This window comes from Eubalaena glacialis, chromosome 3 (assembly GCF_028564815.1).
Source record: "Eubalaena glacialis isolate mEubGla1 chromosome 3, mEubGla1.1.hap2.+ XY, whole genome shotgun sequence".
Lineage (NCBI taxonomy): Eukaryota > Metazoa > Chordata > Mammalia > Artiodactyla > Balaenidae > Eubalaena > Eubalaena glacialis.
In genome coordinates this window covers 82,813,912-82,825,366 of record NC_083718.1, presented here as the reverse complement: position 1 = coordinate 82,825,366, position 11,455 = coordinate 82,813,912, and the positions used below count along the sequence as shown (strand labels likewise).

Genomic DNA, 11,455 nt, shown 5'->3' with positions numbered 1-11,455 from the left:
TTGCAGATGACATGATACTATACATAAAGAATCCTAAAGATGTCACCAGAAAACTACTAGAGCTAATCAATGAATTTGGTAAAGTTGCAGGATACAAAATTAATGCCCAGAAAGCCCTTGCATTCCTATACACTAATGATGAAAAATCTGAAAGAGAAATTATGGAAACACTCCCATTTACCACTGCAACAAAAAGAATAAAATACCTAGGAATAAACCTACCTAGGGAGACAAAAGACCTGTATGCAGAAAACTATAAGACACTGATGAAAGAAATTAAAGATGATACAAACAGATGGAGAGATATACCATGTTCTTGGATTGGAAGAATCAACATTGTGAAAATGACTCTACTACCCAAAGCAATCTACAGATTCAATGCAATCCCTATCAAAATACCATTGACATTTTTTACAGAATCAGAACAAAAAATCTTAAACTTTGTATGGAGACACAAAAGACCCCAAATAGCCAAAGCAGTGTTGAGGGAAAAAAACGGAGCTGGAGGAATCAGACACCCTGACTTCAGACTATACTACAAAGATACAGTAATCAAGACAGTATGGTATTGGCACAAAAAACAGAAATATAGATCAATGGAACAGGATAGAAAGCCCAGAGATAAACCTATGCACCTACGGTCAACTAATCTATGACAAAGGAGGCAAGGATATACAATGGAGAAAAGACAGCCTCTTCAATAAGTGGTGCTGGGAAAACTGGACAGCTACATGTAAAAGAATGAAATTAGAACACTCCCTAACACCATACGCAAAAATAAACTCAAAATGGATTAGAGACCTAAACGTAAGACCGGGCACTATAAAACTCTTAGAGGAAAACATAGGAAGAATACTCTTTGACCTAAATCACAGCAAGATCTTCTTTGATCCACCTCCTAAAGAAATGGAAATAAAAACAAAAATAAACAAATGGGACCTAATGAAACTTAAAAGCTTTTGCAAAGCAAAGGAAACTACAAACAAGACAAAAAGACAACCCTCAGAATGGGAGAAAATATTTGCAAACAAATCAATGGACAAAGGATTAATCTCCAAAATATATAACCAGCTCATGTAGCTCAATATAAAAAAAACAAACTCAATCCAATAATGGACAGAAGACATAAATAGACATTTCTCCAAAGAAGACATACAGATGGCCAAGAAGCACATGAAAACCTGCTCAACATCACTAATTATTAGAGAAATGCAAATCAAAACTACAATGAGGTATCACCTCACACCAGTTAGAATGGGCATCATCAGAAAATCTACAAACAGCAAATGCTGGAGAGGGTGTGGAGAAAAGGGAACCCTCTTGCACTCTTGGTGAGAATGTAAATTGATACAGCCACTATGGAGAACAATATGGAGGTTCCTTAAAAAACTAAAAATAGAATTACCATATGACCCAGCAATCCCACTACTGGGCATATACCTAGAGAAAACCATAATTCAAAAAGACACATGCACCCCAATGTTCATTGCAGCACTATTTACAATAGCCAGGTCATGGAAGCAACCTAAATGCCCATCGACAGATGAATGGATAAAGAAGATGTGGTACATATATACAATGGAATATTACTCAGCCATAAAAAGGAGCAAAATTGGGTAATTTGCAGAGAAGTGGATGGATCTAGAGACTGTCATACAGAGTGAAGTAAGTCAGAAAGAGAAAAACAAATATCGTATATTAACGCATATATGTGGAACCTAGAAAAATGGTACAGATGAACCGGTTTGCAGTGCAGGTAGTGAGACACAGATGTAGAGAACAAACGTATGGACACCAAGGGGGTAAAGTGGAGGGGGGTGGTGATGGTGGTGTGATGAATTGGGAGATTGGGATTGACATATACACACTAATATGTATAAAACGGATAACTAATAAGAACATGCTGTATAAAAAAATAAATAAAATAAAATTTAAAAATTTAAAAAAAAAGGAACCAAAAGAGAACATTTTTTTATTTCACTCTATATCTTTAAATAGATAAAATATTGTCCCTACTGTAAAGAGGAGGCAAAAGTGGTCCAGAAAGTAAAGATTCCTGTGTCTGTAAATGGAGTAAACAATACCAGAAGTATTGCAGGATTTTAACATCAGAGACAGCAAGTTTGGGGTTGGGCCAGATGGGGGTAGCGGGTGAACAGGGTCTGTGTCTCTGGCTGGTTGGAAGGGATTGCATTAAAAAGGCACAGTCCTTCAATGGCCTCCCATAAGGGTCTCACACTCTTGCTTTATCACTGTTGTTTGTTTTTTTTTTTTTAATTTTATTTATTTATTTATTTATTTATGGCTGTGTTGGGTCTTCGTTTCTGTGCGAGGGCTTTCTCTAGTTGCGGCAAGTGGGGGCCACTCTTCATCGCAGTGCGCGGGCCTCTCACTATCGCGGTCTCTCTCGTTGCGGAGCACAGGCTCCAGACGCGCAGGCTCAGTAGTTGTGGCTCACGGGCCTAGTTGCTCCGCGGCATGTGGGATCTTCCCAGACCAGGGCTCGAACCCGTGTCCCCTGCATTGGCAGGCAGATTCTCAACCACTGTGCCACCAGGGAAGCCCTATCACTGTTGTTTTAAGTCTTCTTTTCAGAGTCTTCCCAACCACTCGTGGAGAACACACCCACGGGAGATAACCAACCCTGCTATGCTCTGAAGGATGCTCAGTCCAGGGACTTCCCTGGCAGTCCAGTGGTTAAGATTCCACGCTTCCACTACAGCGGGTGTGGGTTCAATCCCTGGTCAGGGAACTAAGATCCTCCATGCCGTGTGGCGTGGCCAAAAATATAAAAATAAAAAATGAAGGATGTTCAGTCCAGAATCTTGCACAAATAAAAATATGATGTCTTATGTAAAGCGCCTGGCACAAAGGAAGAGCTCGGTAAATATTGGCTCCCTCCCCGAACCTTCCTTCCTACAGCCCTGAAGAAAAGGAGGGTCAAGTTTCCACCGATCCCACTTACTGATATCCGATGTCACAGAAGTTCTGTGTGTCCATGTGATAGAACTGTATATCTCGGACACAGATCCGGCAGTCCATGGATATGTTGCAGGTCGCCCCAACGGTGTGGATGATGATGACATATTTGGCTGGGAGGTTCATTGTAGGGCAGTGTGTCTGTCTGGCTTTCCAAGCTGACCTTGTGATGATATTGGGGCAAGCTGTGGTGAGGGGAAAAACCAAGGCGATGGGAATTCACCTGGACCCACATGTGGACAATCTCACAACTGCAGGCTGGTTACTCCTCAGTCTCCCTAACCTCTGACACCCACTGGCACATCCTAACATGTGGGATTCTGTGAGATTCTGGGAAGGTACCAATAGCAATTGTCTGGGCCAGGTGGCTGGAGCAAGGGGCAGAGGCAAATTCTGCAGGTTCTGATAACAACTATGGAAACCAGCATGTGAACAGAAGAGAAAGGACTGTTGATCATACAGAGGCATCGCCATTTTATTCAAAAAATAAAGCATACCTACATGCTTGAGTATGCATTGCAACTAAATGCAGGTGTGTGTACTTATGTAACAGGGCCAGTATGCAGAAATCAGCTGACTCTCTGAACTGATCACATGTATATGGAAATAATTCGAAATCTCTAAAGAACTCTACAAATGTTAGAGTTATCATTATTGAAGATAGCACCTGTCTGAAAGCAAGAGAAACTTCATTTAGAGATTTACAACTAAGAAAGCTTAATAAATGTATCCTTGAGTCCAAGAAAAGGTCCACTCTAGCAGAGAGTGTGAAACTTCTGGAAGTGCTTATAATTGTACTGGTTTTAGGTTGCTGCTTGTTCATTCCAAAATAGTGCATAATTTTCATTACCCCACTTCTTGGAATATTCATACTCATGTCAGTGTAATCTGTGAATTCAAGTTTTTCTCAGTGCTGTGGTCATATTGAAATTTGGCTTGTTTTTGCATTTAGAAATGTGTCTGTGTATGTGTGTACGTGTGTGTGTAACAGAGATTGTGTATGTCTATGTGTATTCATGTAATATACACAAATATGTATATATATTTACCCCACCCCATTTTCATGCTCTATTCTTCTCCATAGTCCTCATGCCACCTGACATCATACATATTTGACTTGTCGATTTCTTCATTTTCTATATTTCTCCACTGAAATGTGCAGTTTTCTCTGTTTTGTTCACTGCTGCATCCTCAGTACCTAGAAGAGTGGCTGGTATTCCATAAATATTTGCTAATTGAGTGAAAATGTGTGTACATATATATTTATGTCAAGCATGGTTCCATGGCCATATGGTTCTAGTGGAAAGGAGAGGAGGCCAGCAAGGTGCCCTCTCAGAATTTTCCGGATCTCATCATGAGATGTTTTTGGTCCAAGAAACCAATGAACACCAGTAAGAAAAAGCATTCCCTACTGTAGTTGGGTGGTAACTGGGAGGAGGGTGAGGCAGGACGCAGGAGCGTTACCTTTCCTGGGCATCAGTGGCTGTTGAGGGACCAGGCAGCTCTCTTCTTTCAAGAGAAGTGGCTGAATATACCTGAGTGACAGGTGACCCTTCTTTATGGCATAGAAGATCAGATCCTCTGCGGCTGATAAGGCAGCAGGGCTGGGCCTGCTGCCTGAAAGAGGATGACATGGAGCACAGAACTGTCAGCAAGAAGCTTCAACTTGGTCTAGACCTGGAGGGAAGACAAGATGACCACCTGAGCCTGAATAACTCATGGGTGGGAAGAGCAGAAACTGGCCCAGTAGCCAGGACAGAGGAGCTGAAAGGCAAGGAAGTACTTGCACACAGCTCTTAGAAACTAAGTTGGTGATCTCTTCCAACTGCCAAACTAAACTTTATCCTCTCCGTCTCTAGGTGGAATCACTGGGAGACAGTGAAAGCTACATGCAGAGGGAGGCCCACCTGACCAAGACAGGAATGCCCCAGCATGGTGAAAAGGGTGACAGTATTTACTTAGTAGCCTCTACAATCAGTCATGTGGCCAAGCGCTCTTTACATCCATTAACTCATGTAATCCTCACAGAAAACCTCTGAGATAAATGCTATTACTAGCCCCAGTTGGCAGTTGAGGGTCCTGGCAAGTGCCAGTTATTTATCTATTGGCTCTTAATTCCATTCCTGTTCTGTGCTCTCCTTTGTTCTGCAAGGGGCTGGAAACCTGCAAACTACATTTCCCAGGCTTGCTTGCTGGCCACTGCTTGGGTTCTACCAATGGGAGATGCTGGAGGAAGAGAGAAGCCATGTTTTCCTGCCTCTGAAGCCCCAGCCTCAGGGTCAACTTCAGACTCCAGAAGTGATGGCAATAACTGTGAACTCAAGCAGTGTCAGTGGTGGCTTCAGCAGTCTCACAGGGGTGCAGACCAGAGAGGAGAACGAGAACCAAAAAGTGCATGTCATAGAATCCAAAGGAGAAAAGAACTTCAAGAGAGGGGCCATCATCAAAGAGGACAATATGGGGCTTCCCTGGTGGCGCAGTGGTTGAGAGTCTGCCTGCCGGTGCAGGGGACACAGGTTCGGGCCCTGGTCTGGGAAGATCCCACGTGCCGCGGAGCAACTGGGCCCGTGAGCCACAACTACTGAGCCTGCGCGTCTGGAGCCTGTGCTCCGCAACGGGACAGGCCGTGATGGTGAGAGGCCCGCGCATCGCGATGAGGAGTGGCCCCAGCTTGCCGCAACTAGAGAAAGCCCTCGCACAGAAGACCCAACACAGCCAAAAATAAATAATAAATAATAAATAAATAATTTTTTTTTAAAAAGAGGACAATATGATGTAGGCTGAAAAGACAAGAGCGTTGAGACAACGGAGCAGAGGAAGAGAGTGTAGACAACTCCCTGGCAGAGGGACAGAGGGGATGACCATTACCTAGCTTATTGCCAAAGAAAGTGAGGCCCAAGGAGACGTTGTTGTAGCCCTGGGCGTGCATGCCTTGGATGTTCCAGCCGACACCTTTGTACACCCTGCCATTGTCCCCAACCAGGAAGCTGCCAGGCAAGGAAACATGATTTAATGGCAAATTCCTGTAACAGGAAACTTCGCACCCATCCTCAGAAGGGAAAAGGGTTCTAGAGGCTCAAAAATACTATGCTTCAATGACATAACGGTGGGAGGGAGGGTGATAACACATTTTAGACTTCCAAGAGATGTGGGAATATATTTTAAATTTTGTTTTGACTTAGCTTACATGTGTTTCCCAGAACCTCACTTTAAAATACTCATTTGGTTCAAAGTGGAATTCACATGTGTGACTCTCAAGAACCTGAGAACATTAGTGCGACATTTTTCAAGGGCATGAGAATTCATTCGTCATGTTTTTAAATTACAGGACCAAGCACTTGAACATTGAAAACAATCAACCTGAATTCAGGGATTCCTTTGTGTTAACTTTTTCTTCAGTTTCTCCTTAGGAATTCCTAAGCTCTTCTTTGTCACAGAAATTTGTTTAGGATGTTCCTTTTCTCAGTTTATTTTTTGAAGCCAATGTATCTATTTTTTTGTTGTTTTACCTCCTCCTTTCTTTCTTCCTCGTTATAAATTTCTCGTCCTCCACTTTCCAGTTGCAGTCTTCAAAACTGATGTTTTCACAACTCTTGCCATATTCAGCTCTTAATAGGTCATGAATTTCCACAGCAAGCTGAACACAGAAAGAACACTTCCCTGAAGTCACCGAAGACCCAGAATGGAGTAGGGCTGACCTCCCACCCTGTGCTGACATTGGTCTGAGGACCGGGTTGGGGCCTCAGGGTGTCCGCCATGTCCCTGGCTTTGCTGGAGTACTTTCAGCAGGCTGCTCTGTCCCTGCAGCCTTTGGTCAGTTCAATGTGAAAATAGCCCCTATGGCTACAGCAGCTGCAAGGTACAAACGAGACTGTTACACTGTCACTGCAAAAACCTGACTTCGAGATGCAGTGGCTGAAGTAGACAACACAGCAGTGACAATGGTGGGGCGGCGGGGGCATTAGTGGTAGGGACAGCAGCTGAGCGGTAGTGAACACAGCATCCACAGAGGGTGGACGGGAAGACCCCCCACCCTGGCCCCCAGGGGCTCTGGTGGCTAAAACAGGGGCCTCAAGCTGCTTTTACTTATTTGCAGCTAAAAATAAATCAAGACAAAAATGTGGGTTATCCTTTCCGAAGTGGATAATTCAGAAAGCATTTATGTTTGTCTTTAGAATTCAGGGGGGAGAGCACCATTCCCTCTCTCTCTCTGTCTTCTTCTACAAATACATACATATTCTGATTCTTGAGGGGAAAAGAGGAGGCTGTGGGCCTCCACTCCACAGATAATCCTCAGAGTGGGTACTCAATACACAACGGAAGCATCTCTTTGCCTCACACATTTGCTTTTAACACGGGGCCCTCCTCCTTGCATCCCCAGTGGGATATCTCAGTCTTCAAAACTGATGTTTTCACAACTCTTGCCATATTCAGCTCTTAATAGGTCATGAATTTCCACAGCAAGCTGAACACAGAAAGAACACTTCCCTGAAGTCACCGAAGACCCAGAATGGAGTAGGGCTGACCTCCCACCCTGTGCTGACATTGGTCTGAGGACCGGGTTGGGGCCTCAGGGTGTCCGCCAGTCGCACTATGGGATCCCAGTCGCACTATGAGGTGGCCTTTCAGGGTCCCTGGTACCTCTCAGGGTAACAGCCCTATCCGTGTGCAGAAGTGGAACAAGGCAGGACTAGGAGGCAGTCTGGGAATAGTTCTGGGTCCATGCTCCCTCGTTGAGTGACTTTGAGCAAATTCTCTAACTTCTCCAGACCACAGCATCCTCACCTGTGACACAGGGGTGGTAATATTTCTCCTGCCCATTCCTCAGAGTGACTGGGAGAGCCTACTTGAGTAATACTTGCAAAGACCTTTGTAAACTGAAATCTTCTTCGAGCTCCAAGGGGGCGACTGTACTTATTACAAGACCTCTCTTGCTTCTTTCCGGGAGCTCCCAGCGGCCAAGACCACATCGACATACATGGCTCAGAGCTGTCTTCCTCATGACCCCTGGGGGATTTTGGATTTTGTTTGTATTAGCATTTTTTAATTCATTAGAAAAGCAACATGAATGGGAAATTAAGAAAAACAGAGAACGGGGAGCAGGAGGCCCCCTCAGAGGGATAACTCGAATGTGGGCTCCGGGGACCCCACCAGCCTCTTACATGTAGGCCACATCGCACCAGCCTTTGTTGTAGACTGAACGGGACTGCAGGCCCCGCAGCTTCCAGCTGCACACATTCTGCTACTGGCACTCTATCCCCGTAAGCTGGTCCATGATGACACAGGCCACAGGCCGGGTCAGCTGGGCCCTGTGGGTCAGGAATCTCACCCCCCACTCCTTGCGGGAGACAACGGTGGACGCACCTGGTGGGGGGTTCGAGGGGGGAACCACAGGCTGGCATGCTAAGGTCCTGCCCGTGCCTGCCGCAGGCTGTCCAGGCCACCCTGGGTCCTCTGTGATGGGAGAGGCCCCAGGAGGAGGCCTGCATCACCACAGCCACCCCTTCCCATCTCCATATCCCGTTTAGGGTAAAACGAATCCCCATGCAGACTCCACACTCAGCCTGGGAAGTCAAGTGGCCTTGTTCTCCAAACACTTCCTCCTTGTACTTCCCTGGAGGACTTTGCCCATCCTCACCTCTTCTCTGCCTGCAGAAAGCAGTCCCAGCAGCACCCCCCGCCCAACCCCAGGGTTCTGAGCCCACTTCTCGTGATGCACGTCAGCATGGACGCCTCGGGATGCTTGGTGTCCACTGGCATTTGCCCCGGTGTCTGACTTGCCTTTCATCGGCTGTCCACTCAGAACATGACTCTCTGAGGAAAGCTCTGCCACTCTCCTCAAACCACTCTCCTCACTCTCCCCAGCAGAGCCCACAGGAAGCCCCATGAACACTGAGTATGGGTCTCCCTCCTTCAGATGAAAATACACTGTGGGCAGGGCCGTGAGAGCCCCACACAGGACCCAGGATCTCCCCAGCTCTCCCTCACTATCCTTACTTGGGAGCTCCCAGGAGCTCTCTGAGGGATGCAGTGTTTCCGCCCTGAGAGCTGGGGACTGGGACCCTTGTCTTTTCTCCCTGGGTTTCCTCTCTTTTCTGGAACCCACCTTTGCCTAAGGACTCAGGACAATCCAGGGGAATAGTTGGGGTTCCACCCCACCCCACCCACCCAGCCCAGCCATAGTGACGTCCTGAGAAATACTTCTGGCCCCCTAAGAAGCCCCCCGGCCACCCCCAAACGGCCTCACCACTGCGACCCTTGAGAATGAGCTGTGAGATGCCAGCAAACAGGTCCAGAAGCTCCTCTGACAGCCCTCTGGCTTGGGTTTCATGCCAAGACAACTGTGGGGAATCCCCTGGGAAGGAGCACTGCACTTGGTGCTGGTCCTTGGAGAACACCTGGACCAGCTCTTAGGCAGAGGCTCCACATCCCCCCTGCCCCCCCAGCCAACAGCCTCTCGGCCTCCCCAAGTCACCTGACTTCCTCTAGGAAACAAGGAAGAGGAAAACCACGGATGCATCTGGGCTCACTCCACCTCTGCCTCTCACATCTGCCCCAATGAGGCCTTCACTCTCCCCATCCTCCCCAAGCCTCCCTCCAGTTCAGACTCAGTGCAGTCTCTCCTGCCTCCTCATCTGAGCAGCTCTGCCTTTCCCAGTTCACTCGTATACATATTAATAGATCAGAGTGTCATGTACCAAGATGGCCATCATCACGTTAACACGTATTCATATATTAAGCACCTAGTGATCCACACAAGGTTCTTGAAATACAGAAATTTACAGATCGTTGTGACTGCCCTCACAAACTAGATTTTTTTAGATAGGATTAATGGAGGATTAATCATCACAAACATGCCTCATCCCCCTCTGCCTATTCGGTACCAGAGGTCATGGGGGCAAGAGCCACTAGAACCAGCAATGTCACCCACATCACCTCCCACAGGCTGGCTCTGTAATGTACAAAGCATTTTCAAGGGCACTATCAGCTTTGTGGCTTAAAACAATTTTGTGAGATAAGCAAAGCAAATTAACTACTTCCTCTATACAGATGAGAAACTGAGGCTCAGAGAGGTTACTTGTCTAAGACGATGCGGGTTTTAAGCTGCGGACTTGCATTCCAACCCAGGCTGTCTGACCCCAGAGCTGTGTCGATAACCACTAGGCTCTGCAGCCATCCCAAAATTGTCAGATGACCTTGGGCAAGTGACTGCCACAATGTGGCCTGTTTCTCTGTCTTTAAGATGAGTTTGTTAAGGGTCTCCACCATGGTTCTGAGATTCTGTCCTGTGAAATCATCAGGAACAAATACTTGACCATGACACTGAAGCCAAGGTGTGCTGGGCAGGCTGGAGGGGCTGCTAAGGATGGGAGCCCATCTCAGCAGGGGGTGGGGGCACCTGAGCCAGGCTCTGAAGGGGAACATAGCTAGTGGGGAGGAGTGAGGACACTGGAGAGGATGATTTCCAAATGAAACCAGGCTGGGGCTGATGGCAAAAGCACTTGTGACCCAGTGAAAGAAAACTCACCCCAGGCCCCGAGATCCAGAGCAGAGATGACAAGAAGCCACAGCAGCATCCTCATGTGGAAGTAGGTCACTAGCAGGGAGAGTATAGACCACAGCCCTGGGAGAGACACCGACAGTTAGCCCGACCATCCTCACCCTTCAAACAGGGCTCCCACCCCATTGCATGGCCCCCGTCTGCCTCCCCGCCAAACCTGTGCACCCCCTGGGGCCAGCACCTGGCGAGGCTTCTCAGGGTCCAGAGCACAGGGTTGACCCTCGGCAGGTACTCAGTAAAGGTGAGGGTGCTAACACCTCTGTCTAGCCACCACCCTCACCAGCCTCCTATTACCCTGAGAGCTCTTGGTCCCTCCTAGGAGCCCGGTGCCTCATCTAAGGCCTTCCAGCATAGATAATAACAATTTCTAAAATCCCTGAGTAGCTATTATGAATAAATCATGTGTAGATATTTTTACATCTAGTGCTGCAATTTTATATTTAATCCTTATAAAATTCCCATAAGATATTTGTAACCCCATTTTTATAGGTGAGAACACTGAGGCTCACCTAACTTCTTCTTGAGTGAGAATAGTAATAAAGAATAGCAGCTACCATTTACTGTCACATCCTATATTCCAAGTATTTGCTGAGGACTTCATAGTTATTCCATTAAGTATCTTCACAATGACCTATGAGACCTGTACTTATCATCAGGAAACTGGACTTCAGAGAGTTTAAGTCACTTGCCCAAAGTTACCCAATTAGAAGGGGCAGATCTGTCTGACTCCAGAGACTCTGCCTGGAACTTCTCCACAATCAGCTTGAGTTTCTGATGGTGGAGATTCTCAACGAGGATCCAAGAGGTTAAACTCTGGGATTATTGTGGTCCTTTCCAGCTGCAGGAATATTTTCTGCTGTGTCAGGCAGAAATGAGTTGTTTACTTGGGCTCAATCCAAATGAAATATCAATTTC

The 11,455-nt window shown here is 46.5% G+C and overlaps 1 protein-coding gene across 1 annotated transcript; it reads right to left on the bottom strand.

Moving 5' to 3' along the window:
* Nucleotides 1-2,961: 2,961 nt before the first annotated feature.
* Nucleotides 2,962-10,556, bottom strand: LOC133087061 (peptidoglycan recognition protein 3-like). Its single transcript, XM_061183823.1, is given in 6 exon segments — nucleotides 2,962-3,164; nucleotides 4,444-4,596; nucleotides 5,848-5,966; nucleotides 8,142-8,343; nucleotides 9,227-9,334; nucleotides 10,508-10,556. Coding segments are annotated over 6 exon segments (834 nt in total).
* Nucleotides 10,557-11,455: the final 899 nt, after the last annotated feature.